At 56.6% G+C, this 18,998-nt stretch overlaps 4 protein-coding genes across 11 annotated transcripts; 1 reads left to right on the top strand and 3 right to left on the bottom strand.

Moving 5' to 3' along the window:
* Positions 1-19: 19 nt before the first annotated feature.
* ZMYND10 (zinc finger MYND-type containing 10) lies at positions 20-5,515 on the bottom strand. Of its 5 annotated transcripts, none has more exons than XM_033865033.2 (12): positions 4,328-4,966; positions 3,827-3,935; positions 2,593-2,709; positions 2,418-2,471; positions 2,163-2,300; positions 1,997-2,085; positions 1,807-1,907; positions 1,299-1,471; positions 927-1,052; positions 723-844; positions 477-602; positions 20-389 (listed from the first exon to the last, which is right to left on the bottom strand). In XM_033865033.2, exons 1-12 carry the CDS (start codon positions 4,450-4,452, stop codon positions 314-316), a joined length of 1,356 nt encoding a protein of 451 aa, XP_033720924.1. In that variant the 5' UTR covers positions 4,453-4,966; the 3' UTR covers positions 20-313. The 5 variants fall into 5 exon arrangements, with proteins under 5 accessions (XP_033720924.1, XP_033720925.1, XP_033720927.1 ...); XM_033865034.2 differs by having other exon boundaries at positions 4,192-4,465; XM_033865036.1 differs by lacking the exon at positions 2,593-2,709 and having other exon boundaries at positions 4,328-5,515.
* Positions 5,516-5,612: 97 nt separating this feature from the next.
* On the bottom strand, positions 5,613-8,985 carry NPRL2 (NPR2 like, GATOR1 complex subunit). Of its 3 annotated transcripts, XM_033865038.2 has the most exons (11): positions 8,759-8,985; positions 8,138-8,229; positions 7,868-8,036; positions 7,591-7,699; positions 7,081-7,217; positions 6,892-6,989; positions 6,736-6,772; positions 6,524-6,617; positions 6,331-6,448; positions 5,918-6,060; positions 5,613-5,831 (listed from the first exon to the last, which is right to left on the bottom strand). In XM_033865038.2, the coding sequence occupies exons 1-11, from the start codon at positions 8,834-8,836 to the stop codon at positions 5,764-5,766; spliced, it is 1,143 nt and encodes a 380-aa protein (XP_033720929.1). In that variant the 5' UTR covers positions 8,837-8,985; the 3' UTR covers positions 5,613-5,763. The 3 variants fall into 3 exon arrangements, with proteins under 3 accessions (XP_033720929.1, XP_073667254.1, XP_033720930.1); XM_073811153.1 differs by lacking the exon at positions 7,591-7,699 and having other exon boundaries at positions 7,081-7,191; XM_033865039.1 differs by lacking the exon at positions 8,759-8,985 and having other exon boundaries at positions 7,868-8,031; positions 8,138-8,715.
* Positions 8,986-8,995: 10 nt separating this feature from the next.
* CYB561D2 (cytochrome b561 family member D2) lies at positions 8,996-11,765 on the top strand. 2 transcript variants are annotated; one of them, XM_004316856.4, is made up of 4 exons: positions 8,996-9,148; positions 9,572-9,720; positions 10,194-10,231; positions 10,926-11,765. In XM_004316856.4, exons 2-4 carry the CDS (start codon positions 9,594-9,596, stop codon positions 11,427-11,429), a joined length of 669 nt encoding a protein of 222 aa, XP_004316904.1. In that variant the 5' UTR covers positions 8,996-9,148; positions 9,572-9,593; the 3' UTR covers positions 11,430-11,765. The 2 variants fall into 2 exon arrangements, with proteins under 2 accessions (XP_004316904.1, XP_019803267.1); XM_019947708.3 differs by having other exon boundaries at positions 9,005-9,135.
* An 811-nt stretch (positions 11,766-12,576) lies between these two features.
* TMEM115 (transmembrane protein 115) lies at positions 12,577-17,678 on the bottom strand. Its single transcript, XM_004316854.4, has 2 exons — positions 16,382-17,678; positions 12,577-13,370 (listed from the first exon to the last, which is right to left on the bottom strand). The coding sequence occupies exons 1-2, from the start codon at positions 17,230-17,232 to the stop codon at positions 13,166-13,168; spliced, it is 1,056 nt and encodes a 351-aa protein (XP_004316902.1). The 5' UTR covers positions 17,233-17,678; the 3' UTR covers positions 12,577-13,165.
* Between the last annotated feature and the right edge of the window lie 1,320 nt (positions 17,679-18,998).

Consider the following 18,998-nt stretch of genomic DNA (forward strand, 5'->3'; position numbering starts at 1 on the left):
GGGCCACGCGGAAACAGGCGTGTTTCTGGAAGCTAGCTTTACTGTACTGGAGGAAGAGGGTCCTCACATCCGATCCTTGCCCCCGGCCCAGGCCTCCTGCCCCAGCTTGCTGAGGCTGCACCCTAAGCCTACCCGCCGGATGGAGCAGGAAGTGGCGAGCGCTTTGCTGGGGGAGATGGGTCAGCAGCTCTTCCCGTCTGCTATCCTCACCACCTGGGAGGCTGGGGCGCTTGCAGAGGCCGGACTGAGATCCAGAGGTTCAGGGGCACGGGGTTGTATGGCATGGGTGCTCGGTCCTCAGCAGCTGCAGCCTTCACTTGGCTCTGTCACCCTGGGCTGCCGGGACACAAGCCTTTCTATGCTTCTCCCAGTGCTTGACTTGGCACTCCCTGCAGGCAAATGGGCCGGTGAGGATGCCGTGCTATGAGAGATATGGTAGTGGGACTCAGGGGTCCAAGGTCCTAGGATACCCTCACCTGCTGCAATACCACTCATTCTGGCATCGTGAGCAGCGCTTGGAGGCCTCTGCATTGCAGTAGGCACAGCGGGGCTGCTCTGGAGCCACTGCCTCTAGCACGTCCAGTCTGTAGGTCTCCGCCCACCTGGGAAAAGGGTCAGGAGGACTTGGCTGGACCTGGTGGGTGGGTGGACGGGAGCAGCCCTACCCACATCCATGTCTTCTGCCTCCCTTCTACCCTTTCTGCCAGCTCAGCAGGCCTCACCTTCGTGCCTGCAGCCTCAGTTCCTGCTCCGAGGGGCTGAATACATGCCGCAGCTGATGCTTGGCAATAGCCTGCCACTTGCCTCTGTTCTCTCGCTCTAGCCGCTCCCAGATTTCTGGGATCTGGGGAAGAGAAGTGGAGAGTGGCAGGGAGGAGCTGGTAAAGTGGGCAGTGGTCCTGAACAACTAACTACCTAGGGCCTACCTGTTCCAACACCAGGTCCTTCTTAGGGGGCTGGGCTTCGGTCAAGGCCAGGTGGGCCAGGAAACCCTGCAGGTCTGCCAGGTTGGGCAGCTGGTCGAGCAGTGTGTCTGTGAGGAAGGCCCGAAGCTGCAAGAGTGTCCAGGGGAGGCCAGTGTGAAGCGGTGCTGGTCAGAGGGTCGAGGAACAAAGAGGGCCTGAGCTGGGCTGAGCTGAGGGTGCCAGTGGGACCCATGTCCTACTAGCTGCTGTGTCACCTGAGGCCCAAGGTGTGGAGAGAGGGCTGGGGATGAGGTGAGTGGGCAAAAATAAACATCAAGGGAGGCATGGGGCAGTGCTGGGGCGGTGGTGACTGGTGTGGGAGGAGTTCCCTACCTTGAGTAGCTGTCCTTTGGCAAAGCTTGTGAGGCAGTAGCGGGCCCGGGCCTCAGGGCTTAGCAGCAGATTGTACAGGGCGATCCACACCTGCCCATCCAACTTGCTCAGCTTTTGCTGCTCCGAGGGGGACACTGTCTGCCAACGGCCGCTCTCAAATTGCTGCAGCTTGCCTGGGGAGAGGAGCCAGCATACTGTCTGCAGGCGTTGCATGCTCTGTGAGTGAGCCAGCTGTGCGGGCTAGGGACTGACCACTGTCTGGGCACAGAATGTGCCCATGCTGGGGCGCTGCTCACTTCAGAGCAGGGTGAGTCCTCAGTGGTAGACACACAGGCCCTGCCTGCTGCAGAGTCCAGGTCTAGGCCCACTTTGGGTGAGGCATCCTGGTATTCTCTGTGGTCAAGGGGGCAAAGTTTTCTGCCTGTGTGCAAGCTGCCCACCCCATCAATCCTGGAGGATGTCCTGGAAGCAGTGAACTGGGGCTTAGGCAGGTGGAGGAGGACCTTACCGCCTTCCTGCCGGCTCCAGGGACTGTGCTCCAGCAGTTCCACCAGGAGACAGGGCAGATTGTGGGTGCTGAGCATGCGGCTCAAGGTGCTCAGGGAAAGGCTAGGGACGTGGATGGAGAGGTGAGCTGAGGCTACAGGCCCAGGCTACCAGCCCTCCACTGCAGGCCCCAGCTTAGCAGGACAGCCCACCTGTCCATACAGTCTGTGATGTAGCGCAGCACTGAGAGGGCCTTTAGTGCGATCTCAAATTCCATCAGCTCTGCCTGCTTCTGCAGCTCCTGGGGTGGGGCACATGGTGTTCAAGCTAGGGGAGCCTGGGTCTAGCCCTTGCCAACCCCCGGAAACCTCAGCCCACCTGCATGGGGGTGCCATACTGGGACTCCTCCTCCTCAGGGGGGCCACCATGGCCACTCTGGGCGACCAACAGAGTCAGTTTGCGGTGGCAGTAGTCCACCAGGTCCAAGATGGTGTCCTCTGCTGACTCACACACCTCCTGAGGGGCAGGTGGAGGGGAAACATTCTGCCTCTGATGCCCTTCCCAAACAGACACAACCCCCCTTGCTGCCAGACCCCGGCCTAGGCTAGCCAATGGGCAGGGCTGGTGCCTCACCTTGTGGAAGAATACTGTCTCCAGGAGGTTGATGATGGAGGCCTCATGGTGTAACTGTCAGATAAAGAGGAGGACAGGGCCCTGGGCTGCTGAGAGAGGGATAGGGGCTACCAGCTACTCTCTCTAGTCCAGGGCCCTCTGAAGGGGTGGGAAGGGGTATGAACCGATGGCTCACCACCATGTAAATGGGAAAAGTGTTTGGGGGCTTGAAGTCTTCCAGCCTGCACAGCACAGGGAACACCTTCTGCTTCCACATCTCCACTGCAATCAGCTCCACCACCAGCGTCGGGATCTTTGGGAGGGGAAGGACCGGGATGAGGTGGGCCTACTTAGCCTGGCAACCCTCCCATCTCTGGCTCAGCCCAGCCCAGCCCTCCTCAAACTCCCCTGGGCTCCAGACTCTCCTCTGCTCCATGAATTCCTTCCCGATCTCTCTCCTGCACCTTAGACCTTCATTTCCAGCTGCCTCTGACATCTCTGTGGGGGCATTCCCCAGGCTTCCTATTACTGGCCCTTGCCTTGTCCCCAGGCTGCCATGCTCCCCCTGCACCTGAGCCCTTGTCAGGTCCTCCCCCATTCAAGTGTACCTCTCAGGCCAGCCCTCCTGCTCATTCCCTCTCTCGTCCCTGTCCTTTCACTCTTTTTTTTTTTTTTTTTTTTTTTTTTGCGGCTCGCGGGCCTTTCACTGTTGTGGCCTCTCCCATTGCGGAGCACAGGCTCCGGACGCGCAGGCTCAGCGGCCATGGCTCACGGGCCTAGCCGCTCCGCGGCATGTGGGATCTTCCCAAACCGGGGCACGAACCCGTGTCCCCTGCATCGGCAGGCGGACTCTCAACCACTGCGCCACCAGGGAAGCCCTTGGCCTCACTCTTATTCAGGGCCCTTCACAGTGCCCTATTCCTACCTCACACCCCAGTAGGGCGCTCCACCTTTTCCTTGCAGAGGAATCTTTCTGTCAAGTGATATTTCAGGTCATCTACTGGTGCCACCTCCTGGCTCACATTCCAGTTAAGCCAATCCCTGGTTTCTAACTCCCTCTCTCTCATGTTGGGAAGGTTGCCTTCTTCTATGCCAAAGTCCCACCCCACTTTAGTGGGTGCCCCCCTCTAACCCGACAGTCTATTCAGTAATGCCTTTAGAACTTGGGCCCTCCCCCTACAGCCTAGGCTGTTCTAGGTTCCAGGATTATCTCCCTAATCAACTCACATCCTACACCCCACCTGGCATGCCAGGGTCCTGTCCCATAGGGCTGCAAAATCAAATGTGTAACACACTTTTCCTTTTCCTTTGGGGAGGACAGGGGTGCCAGCCAGAGGGAAGTGCAGGCACCCAGGGTGTTCCTGAGGGGTAGACTGGTGGGGATGGGGGGTGGTGAGAAGACAGGAACCCTGCCTGTGACTCCAACCTACCTTCCTATGGGTGACCAGCAGCTCCTGGATGGGCTCGCCCTGGCTGGCCGTGGCATCAAGGATAGCCTGCATGTTCAGCTTCTCGAGATTCTCGTGCTGCTGGTTCCACCTGCCCAGACAGGGTGTGTGTGCATGTGGGTGCACATGTGTGCAGTAGGAGTGGGTGCGGGGGCTGGGTCCTACTGAAGCCTAACCGGGGTCCAAGGTGGCTCAGGACCATATAACCCTGTCTCGGAGAGCTTTACCTCCCCACCGAGGGGCCCCTCCACGCCGGGCAACCCCTCCCCCCAATGTCAGGCCCACACTCCTCCACTCAAGGACTCTGACCCCATGACTCCACCTGACCCCGGATCCAGCTGTCTCACCCTCCGGAGCCCATCTCGCGCAGCTGGAAGCTGCGCAGTCCCCGCACTAGCACGTCAGCCTCCCCGGGCAGCAGCAACTCCAGGTCGCCCATGTCGGCTCAAGGGACAGGAAGCGGGAAGGTGGGGTTCGGCTCACCGCGAGCAGCGGCCTGCGCTGAGATGTGGATGCTGACACGCTTGGGGACCACGGTCTCCTGCGGGCCCGAAGTCTGGGGCCCTACAGTTGTAAAGCGGTTGCGGAGCGTGAGTCCTCGCCGCCATGGAAACGGTTAGCTCAACGCCTGCGCACTGCGGCCTGGGTCCCGCCCCTGCTGGCGGCCCGCGCTGGGTCCCGTCACGCCAGCGTCCGCCTGCTTGCCAGGCTACGGGTAGCAACCCTCCTTAGATTCCTGGAGCTTTCTCCCTCACAACTGGCTGCGGCTCACGGGTCTCCCTGAGTTACAGACTCTTGAGTTCTAGCTTCCTCCTCAGATGGACGTCAAGTCGGCCCACCCCCCACCAGCTCTCCCTGTAGCTGCTCCCTCTCCAACCACACGGATGCTCCTCTCCGTGGCCCCCTCGCTCCAGTATTCCTCGCGCGCAGCTCCACCTTGTTGGCTCTACACCCGAAATACTGCGCAGGGCTCACAGCTTCTCTCCATCCTAGGCCAGGCTGCCATCACCTCTCATGAGGTAACTACTGTGGTCTTTTTACTGGACCCATTTCCACTCTTGACCTTCCTGAGTAGCCAGGAGTCTTTTTTTTTTTTTTTTTGGCCACGCCACGTGGCATGTAGGATATTAGCTCCCCGACCAGGGATTGAACCTCGGCCCTCGGCAGTGAGAGCCCTAAGTCCTAACCATTGGACTGCCAGGGAATTCCCACCAGGAGTCTTTTAAAGGTGTATATGAGACATTACTTCCTCACATGAGTGTGAATCTGGCTGCCTCTGGCCCTCAAAATACTATGTCCAAAGCAGCTTACCAGCAACGCTGCAGAATCAGGCTCTTGTCCCCTCTCCTACCTCGGGACTTCATTTCTTCCCCCTCTCCCCCTTGTCTTCTACAATATGTTCCAGCCCCACGGGCTTCCCTTGGCTTCCTCATACATCCTAAAGTGGCTTTTGCTTCAGGGCTTTTGCGCCTGTTACCTCTGTCTGGAATACTCTTCCTCCTTCAGAGTTCAATTTAAGTCAGTTCAGCTAGGCCTTCCTTGAGAATCTGATGCAGAGCAGCCTCAGCTTCCATCCCAACTCACTTTTCATCTCAGCTTCCCCATTGATTCTTTCTGGCTATTTATTTCAGTTTATAATTAGCAGGCACTTTTACATGCCCATTGTTGGTTCTGGCCACCAGATGGTGCTCCAGGGCGTCGGACCATGGCTATTTCTTTCACTGTGAGTTCTCTCTGGTGGCTGACTCAGAGGCAGTATTCAATAAAGGCAGGTTGAAATGGATGACTTTATTTATAGAAATGAGGGTTAACTTTGAGACAGTAATGGACTAGTTTGTAGGTCTAGTCCTCATGCACCAGGCAGGGCTTAGGAGGAGAGAATAGCCATAGCTGTGTGCCTGGTCCAGCCCCCACCAGCCTCACTTCCAGCAGATGATGATGTTGGGGTCATTTTCCAGCCGTTCATCCAGCTCTTGGTAGCTCATGCCTGGGTGGTGTGGTGGAGGTGAGGTCAGAAGCCTTGGCCTGGCCACCCTGCCTTGACCCCACCTCAGTGGTCCTGCCTGCCTCTACCTGTCTTGCAGCAGATCTCATCGTAACTGTGGCAGCCTGTGTAAAGCCTGGCAGGGTGGCTCCGCTCCTCCCGAGACACCCGCACGGGATACTTCTGTAGTCGCCGGATGAGGTTCTTCATAAGCCCGAACTGGATCAGCTTCCTGGGGTGAGGGTTGAGGAAGAAAGGGGTGATGCTCTGGCCAGGCCTCCTTCTAGCCAGGCCAGTCTCCCCTCCAGTTTTGTTTCAGTGACCAGACTGGACTTCAAACCCATCACCTCCAGGAAGCCTTCCTGGAGTAGCAGTGCCACATGATTCTGCTCATCAGGAATCTCCTGCTTTCTCTCTGACCCAGGGCTCGGGAGAGACACAGAGAGTGTACCTGCCCTCATGGAAGGCAAACCTTCCATGCCCCAGGGGATCCCCCTCTGACCGTTCATCAACGTGCTGCAGCTGTTGGGGGTGGCGGCCAATGAGATCTCTCACAGTAGTGCCAGGGCTCAGGCTGCAGTACAGCTGGAACACATCCCGGAGACTGGCCCTCTTGTGCCCTGTAGGCATCAGGGATCAGCTCTCCAGGTGGCCCTGCCCTCCCTGAGATGGCCTCCCCCAGAGCCTGCTAATACCTTGCTTGGTCACGTAGGATAGACACGCCTCCTGCAGGGACTTGTCATCTACTAGGTCCTGGACCTTGGGCGTCGGGCAGTACACATTGGAGTACTGGAGGGTAGCAGGAGGCACAGGGGCCTGAGTGAGGGGCTTGGAAGTCTGACATAGCCCCAATTGGGCTCAGCCACATGATCCATTCTCCATTTAATCAGACCCCAGACACACCTACCTGGAGGATGGACACCAGTGTCACAACGCCGTAGTACCTGGGGGAGATAGCTGTGCTCAGCTTCTGAGGGCCATGCCTTCCCAGCTCCCACACTCAGGGCTCCTGGGCTCTTCCTGACTGGCGACCCTGTCCTGAGTGTCACTGTTCCCCACTCACAGCAGGTTCTGGATGGCGATGCGCACTAGGTTGAGCTCCACGTCTGCCTCGGCTGAGATCTTCTGGACGTGGCGGAAACCATCAATGTAGGGCAGGATCTGGGCAGGGAAGAGCAGGGTAAGTAGGGGTGGGATGAGGCCAGGGCTGTGGCCAGCCGCAGGTCATGATAGCCAGGGAGGGCTAGCATACCTGTTGTGTGGTGAGGTCCCACTGTGAGTTGAAGAAATCCTCCTTGTCTTTGGTAAAGACAGGCACATCATACTCCTGGGCCACAGGAGGGTCAGGCCGCTGCTCAATGACCTTCAAGTGGATGGTGTTAGACTCATCTGCAGGGAACCCCACCCATATCCTCAGTGCCATCTATTCCAAGAGGCCATCAATTACCATCCAGTCCTCCCAGCCACCCTTGAGGCAGGCAGGTGACTCTGGGTAGGGCCATCTTCCCCTTTTATGGAGCAACAGACTGAGGTCCATACAGGGGAAGGAACACGCCCAAGGAGCAGAGCTAGAGAGCTCTACTGGCCTCCCCCTCTCCAGCCCCATCACGCACTGGGCCCTGGACATCATCAGCTCAGCTCATGGCTATTTCCTGGCCACCAATTTGTTCACGAGTCTTGTCCTTGACTGGGCTCACCTTCCCCTGACACTTCCCCATCCCTCCTTGACCCCTCTGCTGTCCTTACAGAGGCTGGGCCATACCGATGGGCAGAGTGCACCGGCCTGAGGCATTTAGCTCCTCCAGCAAGATGGTCATGATGGGCACCAACTTCTGTTTGCTCTCCTCCGTGGACACGAAGCTGCTCTCTAGCTGGATGGAGCATGGACAGCATGGTGGGCACACCCCAGGACCCTTGGTTGGCATCCTACTCTGGAAGGTTCCCGGGTCTGGAGGGCTTTGGAGACATGCGAACACCTTCCCTAACTCTGCCTGCCCATCCACCCAAGCCCATCCACCCAAGCCCATCGTGTTGCATACTTCCAGTGTGGTCAGGTAGCCAGCCAGCTTTTTGACGATGGGCTCAAGGGCACAAGTCTTGGCCTGGGCATCACACACGAAGCCTAGGTTGAAGAGCAGGGCATTGCGGCTGTACTTCTTGTGCTCGATGCACACGGGGCAGCCAATCAGTTTCTTCTCCATGGCTGTGCTGGACGAGGGGAACAGATGGGAACAGAGTCAGGCTCCTCTCACCCCCAAGTCTTTCCACTCCTCCTGGGAACCCTCCCAACCCCCCAGCTAGGGCCTCACACAGTGATGAGCTTATTCTGCAGCTCTGGCTTGGTGATGATGTACACCTGGACGGTGTCAAACAGCTCCCGGGAGATGAAGTCCTCGGGGACCTGTGGAAGGGAGTGCCAAGAATCCCCTTAGTGGACCTTATAACTAGGTGGAATACACAGGGTGAGCCCCAAGACCTAATCCCTCTTCTCCAGGGTTTCTCCTCTCTCCCATCCACCCAGGCCCACTCTTTTGTGTTTCCAAACACACATTATGTTCTCACCTACCTCCTGGCTTTTGCATACGCTGTACCCTCCACCTGGCACACTCCTGCCTCACCTAAATTCCGATGCATCCAGGGATACTAGTGGATCACCACTCACACCTCTCGTAGAACCTGGCACCTCCCCTGGGCCCCCACATCCCGATTTCCCACAATCACTGCCTATGTGAATGTTTGTTTGCCTTGCCACACCGGGAGCCTGGGACTGGGTCTGAATATACTCTTGGTTCACGATTTTCCGCGAATGAAGGGGTGGCGTGCCTGCGTGCAGCACGGGGCACTGGGTTCCACCGCTTCCAGGCATCTGGCTGAACTCCCCCGAGCGTCCCTCTACCTTGCCTCCCATGCCCCGCGAGCCCGGATGGCACCTGATAGGTGATCTTCGGTCCCAGCGTGGGGTGGAACTCGCTGAAGAATATGCATTCGATGCGGCAGCTACTGCCCATGGCGCTAGTGGGGCCGGGGTCCGTAGCTGGCGCCACTGTCCCTGGGAGCACCTGTCAGAAACAGCCCGGAGGTTTGGGCTGCCTGGTCAAGCACGCCTGCGCACTGAACACCCGTGAGGCCATCTGCTCAACAGCGCCTGTGCAGCGCGACTCAGCCGTGTGGCTGCGGGGGACTGTCCCAGGAAGTCCCGGATGGAAAGGCGTCGCACCCGGAAGTTAAGAGGCTCCGCGACGGAGCGGCAGGGCGCGCGGCAGAGCCCCGAGTAACCCACTTTCTCGGGAGGGAACCACCTCGTCAGGTCGGCGCTGCGGGTGAGGCAGGCGAATCCCTAGCGTGTAGGGGAAGCAGGCCAGCGGCAAGTGGGGAGGCTGTGCGCAAAGGGACTCAGGCCATAATTTCGACGCAACTGGGAACTACAATTCCCGTAGTGCTTCACGCCCTTCCAGCAGGCGCTCCCGCCCGGCGACGGCGTGGTGCACGCTGGGATTTGTAGTCTATTACACGGCCTTGCCTATCTTACCTGGAAGGTGGGCCAGTGATCAGTGCCAATTCAGATGCGGGTACACGCTGACAGGCCACCAGTCCTCGACTATTCCTGGTGCCTGCCTTAGTACTGTCCCTGCCTACCTTAACTTTTTGGAAGAGAGTGGCATTCCTGCCCCGCAACCCTTGCTCCAGTGAAAAGAGTGGACAGCGGGCACCAGAGACCCTTGCTCACTCTGCTATGCTTTCAGGCTACAGCCGGCCTGGTTGACCATGGCCCTTTCTGTGGAGACCGAGTCGCACATATACCGAGCTCTGCGCACTGCATCTGGGGCTGCTGCCCACATTGTGGCACTGGGCTTCACCATCTTTGTGGCTGTACTTGCCAGGCCTGGCTCCAGTAAGTAGAATTCATAATTGACTTTTGGGAAGGAAAGTGTCACTTTTCCTGGGGAGCAGGGGCAATAGTAAGCCTTGGATCTGACTCCTGGGAAAGGCCTGGTTGGCTGAGGGACATGCTATGCTGGAGGAATAAGTGGGGTGGAATAGATGAGAGTTGGGGCTCTGCCAGCTTGGCCAGGTCCCATAGAGTACCTGGCTTCTCTTGTCTTGGTGCTCCACTTAGCTGCCTCTTGCAAAGTGCAGGGGGAAGGAGGGAGGACTGCCAGAGGAGTGGCAAAGCATGGCTTCTGATCCAGGGAGGGTCCAGGAAGAGATGATAGGTATGGGGTCAGTTTGTTGCAGCAAGAAGGGGCTTGCATTTTGGCAGCACCTCCTTGGGCGATGAGCTACTCATACTCCTCAGCCCGTGGGGATTGGCGTGGCTGGGTTCTTCTTGCTTCAGCTTCACGAGGCTTCCTCTTCTCATTCCAGGTCTCTTCTCCTGGCACCCTGTGCTTATGTCTCTGGCTGTAAGTAGTGGGCCTGTCCAGCTCTTAGGGATGGGAGGGAGCATAGCTATGGGTGGTGGTCTTAGCGCCCTCTAAATGTTAATGAACACTTAATATCTGTTTGGAGTAATGGGATGTGGGGTTAGATGCACTGTATGCTCCAACTCCTGCCTATAGTTTATATCCCACGCTTGAACTAGAGTATTCGAGATGCAGGGCAAATGGGTTTGTCTAAGCACAAAATGAGGCTTCGTCCACCTCCAGGCAGGAGGCTTAGAATATGCATTTGGGTATACCTGTGTCCCTTTTCACCTTAATTTATAGTGATGCACCTAATTTTCCTGAAACAGTGCACCCATGTGGCCAACTCTTGCCAAGAAATTGTATCCAGTCCTGTGTCAGAAAAACAAAGCTTGTGAATCATTTATAACTGCCACATCTCAAACCTTGTGTTTGCTGGGTAGCACAGCAGAGATGACATTTCAGAATAGCAGCTAGAAGCAGTGTGGAGAGGTACCTCCTGCTGGTTACTCAGAGCAGATGTTCTGTCCCAGATGGAATTCTCCACTCTTGTGCCACCAAATAGATACTCGTTAGTGGGGAGAGAATGAAGCGGAATCTGCCCACACTAGCTGGCAGCTTAGGTTATATCTAAAGCTTTCTTCCCTTCTGCTGGGCAGCACTCTCATTTAGTGTCCCATCCCTGTCTCCCCAGTTCTCCTTCCTGATGACCGAGGCACTGCTGGTGTTCTCTCCTGAGAGTTCGCTGCTGCGCTCCCTCTCGCGGAAGGGCCGAGCACGCTGCCACTGGGTTCTGCAGCTGCTAGCCCTGCTGTGTGCACTGCTGGGCCTGGGCCTTGTCATCCTTCACAAGGAACAGCTTGGCAAAGCCCACCTGGCCACGTGGCATGGGCGGGCAGGGCTGCTAGCTGTGCTGTGGGCAGGGCTGCAGTGCTCAGGTGGGGTGGGGCTGCTCTACCCCAAATTGCTGCCTCGATGGCCCCTGGCCAAGCTCAAGCTGTACCATGCCACTTCTGGGTTGGTGGGCTACCTTCTGGGTAGTGCCAGCCTCTTGTTGGGCATGTGCTCACTCTGGTTCACTGCCACAGTCACTGGTGGGGTCTGGTACCTGGCTGTGCTATGCCCTGTCGTTACCAGCTTGGTCATTATGAACCAGGTGAGCAACGCCTACCTGTACCGCAAGAGGATCCAGCCATGAGCTTTTCCCAGAACTAGGGGAAGCCTGGATTTGCCCCTCAGTGTGGTAGCCGGGGCTGAGACCTCCTGGACTCTCTCAGTTGACTCGGTCACGGGACACCTCAGGCCCTGGTGTGGTCACAGGTAGCCGGAGTCCTTTGTGTGACACTATTACTTGCTCCTCATGCTGGAGTACCTCTCCTTTCCTTCTTTTTCTGCCATCCCAGAGGAGTTTATGGATCATGTGTCTGGATGAAGTTGGGTTTCAAGACTGCCCCCTGCCCACAGCAACTCAACTTGTGCTGGTATGTCCAGAAATGAGATAAGAGAAAAAAGTAAAATAAAATTTTAAAAGAGACTGAAGGGACTTTCCCGGTGGTCTGGTGGTTAAGACTCCGCACTTCCAACGCAGGGGGCGTGGGTTTGATCCCACGTGCCGTGAGGCGCGGCCAAATATATATATATATATATTAAGACTGAAAAGACTGGATGGGAGGAACAGTCCAAAGCTGGGGATAGTTCTTGCTAATGCCATCAGCATGAAAAAATGGGCAGCTGGGCAAGATGGGGACCCATCCCTGGCTGCTCACTGAGGGGCTAAAGCTCTCTTGGCACACTAGCCCCCCGGATCTGGCTAAGCACCCCATGCCACTCAGGGCCCTAGCAGGCCCGAGGGCTGTAGCTGTGAATGGTGCGGCTGTGTGTATTTCAGTCTCCCAGCTGCTCATATGTTGGAGTTTCTAGACTGTGGTGGTCAAATCTGGGCAATGACAGGATGGGAACTGGGGATGGGCTGCCTCCCTAGATGCCAGGCCCTGAGCACTCTGTCTTGGAGGTGAGTCATGGATAAGAACAACTCCTTATGATAGAGAGGCGCTTAATTATCAGGTCCTCCAGGCAGGGCCTCCTTCACCAGGTAGTGCAGGGAGGCAGAAAGTAAGTAAGAGCCTGAGGTGACAGCTCTGGGAAGACTGCTTGACAGTGGGCATGTGGTGGTGAGGCAAGGGGGAGTGTGATGGGGGGAAGGGGATGAGGGCAATGGGCTTTTTATCCAGCTGGAGTAGCTTTGGTGACCAAGCCCTTGAACCTAGAGTTAAGTCCCTGTCTAACTCTGCAGTTGAGCATGATGAGGGGGCTGCACAAGGTGGTCTAACAGAGCCCAGGAGCCATACCTCAAAGAACTGCTTTATTGATACTGCGAGGCTGGGCTTGGCTGCCCACTCAAGTGGTCCTGTAGAAAATACCTGGGAGCTGTGACTGTTCTGGCCCAGAAGCAGCTATGGCCACAGCAGAGGGAATCAGAAATCTTGACATGAATGTAGTCTCTTTGTGGGCGGGCAGGGATGTACAGCCCTGCACTGGCTCCTGCACTGGCTGAACCCCCAGAATGTTTTTGGCAAATCCTTGCCTTGGCTCAGGGCTCTCGGCAACCAGTATCAGGTGTGAGGGTTGGCTTAGGAGCCATGGCACCAGTGCCCCTGCAGCCACTTGCTTGAGGCTGCTTGCTGAGGTACAGTCTTACCTCAGATGGCCTGGGCTGGCTGTGCTTCAGAGGCCCCATGCCTGGCATAGTGGTTGTCTGGAGTTGGAACCAGGTAGCAAGAATCCTGGGTAGTGTTGGCGAGAAATAGCAGAAGTCTGTGGCAACCCCCAGCAGGCCTTCTTCCCTCTCCTCAGAGCAGTCAGTGCCCTGGAGTAGCTGAGAGTGTGTCAAGGGGGGCTTGGGAGAAGAGGTGCTACACTCAAGGTGGTCTAGAGTTACAGCTTCGGGGGAGCTGCCTCAAAGGTGATCAGGCTGGATTCTGGGACAGGCCCCTTCCCTGGGAGCGTGGGGGCCTTGTCTGACGGCAGGGGGCTATCCACCTTGGCCCCAGCCTCCTCTTCATCGTCTTCCATGCTGGGCCAGACGGACTGGTCCTCCACTCGCTTCAACCGCTCGTTGAGGGCCTTCAGAGCCAGTTGCCTGGGGCCAGGGGAAAGATGACAGGTCACTCAGGATCTGAACTTGGCTCATGCCCTGCACTCTCTCCCCCAGGAAACTGACATGCCGTACTGCTCACACTCCTCTCTCAGAACCCTATGGGTTCTCCTTCCCCATACAGGGCCCAGGGCTCCACAGGGATTGGATTAGGGCACACTCTGCCATCAGAATGAGGACCCAAAGGCTGTAGGGCCTTCCTTCCATAGCTGGGGCACCTCCAGGCTGAGAAGGCCAGCTGGGTGCCTGCCAGCCTGCCCACAGGCCAGCCCCAGGAATGGTTCTGAGGATGGTGCCTAAGGTTGGGCAAAGCTGGTGTCCCTGGGCAGACAGGTGGAAGGGCAAGTCCCTGGACATGTGAGTTTCTGCTAGGCACTGGCATCACATTCAAGGCATTACTTCTCCCCCCTCTCCTTGTTAGGAGTATTTTGAGCCTCCTGGCAAGGGTCTGTGGGGAAGTTTGGAACTCAAGCACCTGCCTTGGCTCTCAGCCTGGGAAGCAGGGCCAACCTGGGTCAGCTCACCCCTCCTAACTGACTCTAATATTCTCCTTCCGAGAAGAATCTCCAAACCCACCAGGACCTGTGTTAGAGCAGGAACACACAGCGTCCTAGCAGAAGGAGAGGAAGGAGAAACAATCCATGTGGGTAGGGCACAGGCCAGAGCCTACTGGTTTCACTGGGCAGACCCCTGGAGACCCCACTCTGCGGGGAGGTGGGAAAGTTCGCTAGAAGAAAGTATATACGTGCACTTGGGACCCTGCCCACCAGGAGTTGGGATGCCCATGCTGCCAGGTAACACTTCTACTAGTGGTCACTGTGGACCCCTGATGCCTCCAAGTCTGTGCCACCAGCATGGGGGACCTGTATAGCCTTCCATGTTCCAGCAGAAAACCAAAATCTCCACCATGCCAGGGAACATGACGAGAGGGACAACAACAACATAGGCACAGAAAGCCCCAGCACACTTCCACCCTGTCCTCCAGCCTGGCACCATGGCAACTTGGCACAGACAGGATGCTGCGACCCAGGCTCCCATTCTGGAGACTGCCTTGTCAATTCTGTTTAAAGCCTGCCAAGGTAGAGAGATGGTGGCATGCTAATCACTCCCTCACAAGGGTCAAAGGTAGGAACCCCTGCCTCCCACTATCACTAGCTCTTTGGGTCAGGGAATGGCATGCAGCAAGATGTCAAACTGGTTGGTGGAGTAACCCCCATCCCCAAGCAAGGTAACAACCACAAGACTATGCCAAGAACCCACTTCCTGACACCCCCCACCCCAATCTGCCTCCACCTGTCCATTTTCTTGGGGCTGCGTAGAGGTTTTTCGAATGTTCAGCCACCCCTAACAATCCCAGATCTCCACTGGGGGAGGGGCCACCACTGTGGCCTGGGATCACCTGAACAGCTCTGAGGACAGCTCAGTTTCTACCAGGCCCAGCCCTCCTGACCGCATCGCCTCCACTGGATAAGGTTAATAGAGACCTCGGTCTTTAGGATTCATCAGCCACAGAGACACAAACTGCAGAGCCCACAATTAAGCTCTGCAGCATGCCGTGTGTACTTTTCAACATCTGCCACCTTGGACCATAGTAATCTGTGGCCTTCCCCAGCTGGAAACTCCTTCAAGAAAGGGGTGTGGCCCACACTCCACAGCCCCAGTGGAGAGTAGGCACAGGGACAACTCCAGCTGAATTCATAAAGCTGCCTGCTAAGAACTCATTACACAGGTGAGCAAAAACAGAAGGCTTTGACAAATGCAGACAGTATGAACAGAGCCTGCTCTAAATTTCACTACTCAAGTAACTGCATCAAAAAAAACACTCAAAAATAATGTTGAGGGGGCTTCTGGTGGCGCAGTGGTTACGAATCCGCCTGCCAATGCAGGGGACACGGGTTCGATCCCTGGCCAGGGAGGATCCCACATGCTGTGGAGCAACTAAGCCCGTGCGCCACAACTACTGAGCCTGTGCTCTAGAGCCACAACTACTGAAGCCCATGCGCCTAGAGCCTGTGCTCTGTAACAAGAGAAGCCCGCGCACTGCAATGAAGAGTAGCCCCCGCTCGCCGCAGCTACAGAAAGCCCGCGCAAAGCAATGAAGACCCGACGCAGCCAAAAATAATAAATAAAATTAAAAAAAAAAAAAAAGAATAATGTTGGAAACAGAGCTGTGACCACTCTGGTAAGTCCACAGACCTGGGAGAGACAGAAAGAGATGGATTAAAAAAGATCTGTCCTGCCCTGGCCAAGGTGCATTCAGTGAATAATTCAGTTGGGATTCCTGATGGTGCAGATGGCTTGGTTTACAGATAATGAAAAGGTTGTCTCCACTTCCTGGTGTGGTCAGCAGGCTCCCTCGGTGGGTCATGTGGCTGTCCCCTGGGTTTGGTGACACATGCCTGCCAGAGTAGGCGGGGGTGGTGGGGGTGAGGGGGTGTGTCTAAGTCTAGTTATACCCCAGGCTTCCCTCTCAATAAATAAGCGGCAGAGAAGCACAACATCTGAATTAAGGCTCAGGAAGAGGGTGTAGTCCAGCGTTTGGAAACTAGGGTGGCCCAGACCATCTCTTAAGGATCCCATGTTTCCTTCTCTGTCCCTCTCTCACAGGGGAAGAAGGACCAGCAGGTTGTTTCTGGCTCCCACAGGACCAGTGTCTAGGATTTGGAGATTCTGAGACAAGGCCAGGGTTACGTGTACCTGGCTCTCCATTTGCCTCTCACACAGCTCAAAAGGAAGCAGGGCATTTCTTGAAACTTAAGCGGCCTGAGTGGTGAGAAAGGCCACTTTTACTCCCTAATTTTGGAAAGCACCTCCTGCAGCCCAGACACTTAAATGCTGAGCTCCAGGCCACAAGCTGGCTTTTCTCTTTCTGAATCCGCCCCAACATCTGACTGTAGGCTGCCAGCCTACATACAGCAAGCACCTCAACAGATGGAATGTGACTTGATTAATAATACTATCCTAGCTCGACAAGGTTTTGTAAGATTCCACAGTACCTTCTCCGCTCTGCGTCTTGAGGGTCTGTGCCTGGGAGGCTGATGGTGATGGAGGATGGGGCACCCACATCATAGCGCTTCACTGTCTTCTGGCATATCTTTACCTTCACCAGGAGGCCATGCACCAAGTTCGCCAACAGCCCCACCACAGGCTGCAGGATCTCAGGGAAGAAGGTGGCAAAGGCAAAGTGGTCGGCCATGTCGCCTCGGCCTCGGCTATGGCGCTGGTAGAAGCGAAGATACACCCAACTGGAGATCAGCCCAAAGCCATAGGAGGCCAGCGCTGGGCTCTGGAGCAGTGTGGCCAGCCGCAGCAGCAGCAGCAGCCCCAAGAGCAGCATGGGCACCACACTGACACGCACCTGAGGCACTCGCAGGACCACACAGTCCCCCATGGTTTGCTTGAGTGCCACCAGGACACCACCTAGGAAGCCCAGGGCGCCGTGGATGCGGACAGTGAAAAGGTACACCAAGTTGAAGGAAGCCATGTAGGTGAGGAGGTAGGCGAAGGCCCCCAGTAGCCCCACAGACACGTTCACCACTGAGAAGAAGATGAGCAGCTCCAAGGCCCCCCAGAGGGGCTCCAGCAAACGTCCAGCCACCACCACTGTGGCCAGGCTGATGGCCACATCCCACACATGCTGTTCCATCAGCCCATGGGTGGCCAGGGTCCAGATCCAGAAGTTGGGTGGAAAGAGGTAGCCTGGGGTGACCGCCAGGCAGCCCGTGTCCACGGCGAAGGACAGCAGGTAGAGGAATAGTACCGCAGCGCACAGAGCCTTCACCACCACGCTGGCGCTGGACAGGATGGCCCCCAAGTGTTGGCGGGCGCCCGGTAGGGCGCGCTGCATCTTCCTGGCGGGCGTCGGCCTTAGGAAAGGGTTTAGTGGGCTAGGGGCCTCCCCGGGGCCTCGTCCCAGTCCGGCCCCGACGGGAGGCCCGGGTCCGACCTAGTCACTGGCCTATGGCCCCGGTGAAAGGTCCACTTCCGGTCGGGTCGACTCCGGTCCCAAAGGGCAGAGCCGGGCCTGGTCGCGGGGCCGGGGCCTAGGCCCCTCGCCGGGTATCTGAGGGAAGACCCTGGGCAGCTTAGGCACGCCTAACTGCCTGCTCTGTGTGGCCACCGCGCCGACCGGAATGGCGGTGATCTCAGGGCTCGATCTTCTCCATCCACTCTGGGGCCCTACGGTCGACGCGGGACTGGAGGCTGGTTCTGGGTCGGAGTCAAGTCTGGTCAGCTCCGCCTCGGCCTCGGCTTCGACCGTACCTCCTCCCTTCTCAGGCGCCGACAAACAGCGGCGCTGCGCCTGCGCGCTCGGAGAGGCTGCAGGACGCCCTCTGAACGTCGGCCTTACGGTTCCGCGGCATGCTGGGACATGGAGTCCTCAGCCGGAGCCGGGACCAGAGGATATCAGGGTTCTGGGTAGAACAACAAGTCCCAGGAGGCTGTGCGCCGGAAGAGGAGAGTGTGCTTGGGAGTTGTAGTTCTCAGGACCGTTTCCGTCGGTTCTCCAGAGGTGGGGGAGGGTGAACGGGCATCGCTAACCTCTGGAGAGCAGCGGGTACCAGCGGCAGCACAGCTGCAGGCCACGCGCGTGCTGAATTTCCCGGAAGGATTGGCTCAGTGTGTGCCTGTTTATCTGAGTGGGTGTGTCCTAGTGGGCAGGTGTGCAGGTAGGAATGTTGGATGGTCCAGGGGGCGCGAACTCCTGGAACTTCCGCGGTCTGGTGTGTGCCTGACCCAGGTTGGAATTCTTGCTCTGCGTTTTGGCGGCTGTGTGACAATGGCCAAATTCCCGAACTTTGTTGAAACCCAGTTTCATGGACAGTAAAATGGGGATGATGACAGGACCTACCGTGAGGATCCAAGGGGACTGGCGTGTACAATGCCAGTCCACCCTGGGTGCTCAGTGAGTGTGTTGCCCAGGCTGCCCTTGTTACAAATGAGGTGGAGCCCATACCGGAACTCGGATCTCCAGCCCCCAAAGGGGTGAGACTGGACTTCTCTTAGTGACTCTCTTCCTCACCACAGTCAATCGCTGATCCTGATGAAGAGAGGTCTCTCCACAAACTTGGGTCAGGCTGGCCTTGGGTCTCCACCTCACTGCAACGGTGGCTTCAGGTAGGTTGTGTCCTGTGCAAAACTGATTTTTGTTTTTTGTATATTGAGTTTTTTTTTTAATATGCATATAATTAAAATAAATATATGACAAAGTACATTTATAAAGTGCAGAATCCCTTCCTTTCCGCCACTGATCTCAGTACAACTGCCGACGTGTGCGCAGCCTTCCAGATCACAAAAGGTGTTGCTTTCCTTTACCTTTGGGCTCTGGGTTCCTGCTGCATGCCACCCCAGGGTAGGGTTGCCAGATATAGCAAATCAAAATACAGGGCGCTCAATTAGCATTTCAGTTAAACAATGAATAATTTTTTCAGTATAAGCATGTCTTCAATTTTTAGCATAGTTATGTCCCATGCAATGTTGGGAACATACTGAAGAATATTCATTGATTATCTGAAATTCCAAATTTGATTGGATGTTCTGTATTTTACATGGCAGGTCTACCCCAGGACCTCTGGGGCTGTTGCGGAGCATGGGAGCTGCCTCAGGGGTTGC

The sequence above is a fragment of the Tursiops truncatus genome, chromosome 10 (genome assembly GCF_011762595.2).
Source record: "Tursiops truncatus isolate mTurTru1 chromosome 10, mTurTru1.mat.Y, whole genome shotgun sequence".
NCBI lineage: Eukaryota > Metazoa > Chordata > Mammalia > Artiodactyla > Delphinidae > Tursiops > Tursiops truncatus.

Bases quoted from the DNA above. Each gene is read 5' to 3' on its own strand.
- ZMYND10 (XM_033865033.2), bottom strand. From the start codon at position 4,452: ATGGCGGCGAGGACTCACGCTCCGCAACCGCTTTACAACTGTAGGGCC. The intron at 2,710-3,826 runs GTAGGTTGGAGT...CCCCTCCCAAAG, and splicing joins TGCTGGTCACCCATAGGAAG to ATCCCGACGCTGGTGGTGGA. The intron at 2,301-2,417 runs GTGAGGCACCAG...CCTGCCCCTCAG, and splicing joins AGACAGTATTCTTCCACAAG to GAGGTGTGTGAGTCAGCAGA.
- NPRL2 (XM_033865038.2), bottom strand. From the start codon at position 8,836: ATGGGCAGTAGCTGCCGCATCGAATGCATATTCTTCAGCGAGTTCCAC. The intron at 6,449-6,523 runs GTATTAGCAGGC...TGATGCCTACAG, and splicing joins ATCCTACGTGACCAAGCAAG to GGCACAAGAGGGCCAGTCTC. The intron at 6,061-6,330 runs GTCAGAGGGGGA...CCCTCACCCCAG, and splicing joins CTGCAGCACGTTGATGAACG to GAAGCTGATCCAGTTCGGGC.
- CYB561D2 (XM_004316856.4), top strand. From the start codon at position 9,594: ATGGCCCTTTCTGTGGAGACCGAGTCGCACATATACCGAGCTCTGCGC. The intron at 9,721-10,193 runs GTAAGTAGAATT...TTCTCATTCCAG, and splicing joins ACTTGCCAGGCCTGGCTCCA to GTCTCTTCTCCTGGCACCCT. The intron at 10,232-10,925 runs GTAAGTAGTGGG...CTGTCTCCCCAG, and splicing joins CTGTGCTTATGTCTCTGGCT to TTCTCCTTCCTGATGACCGA.
- TMEM115 (XM_004316854.4), bottom strand. From the start codon at position 17,232: ATGCAGCGCGCCCTACCGGGCGCCCGCCAACACTTGGGGGCCATCCTG. The intron at 13,371-16,381 runs GTACTGTGGAAT...CCCTGGCCCCAG, and splicing joins CAAGACGCAGAGCGGAGAAG to GCAACTGGCTCTGAAGGCCC.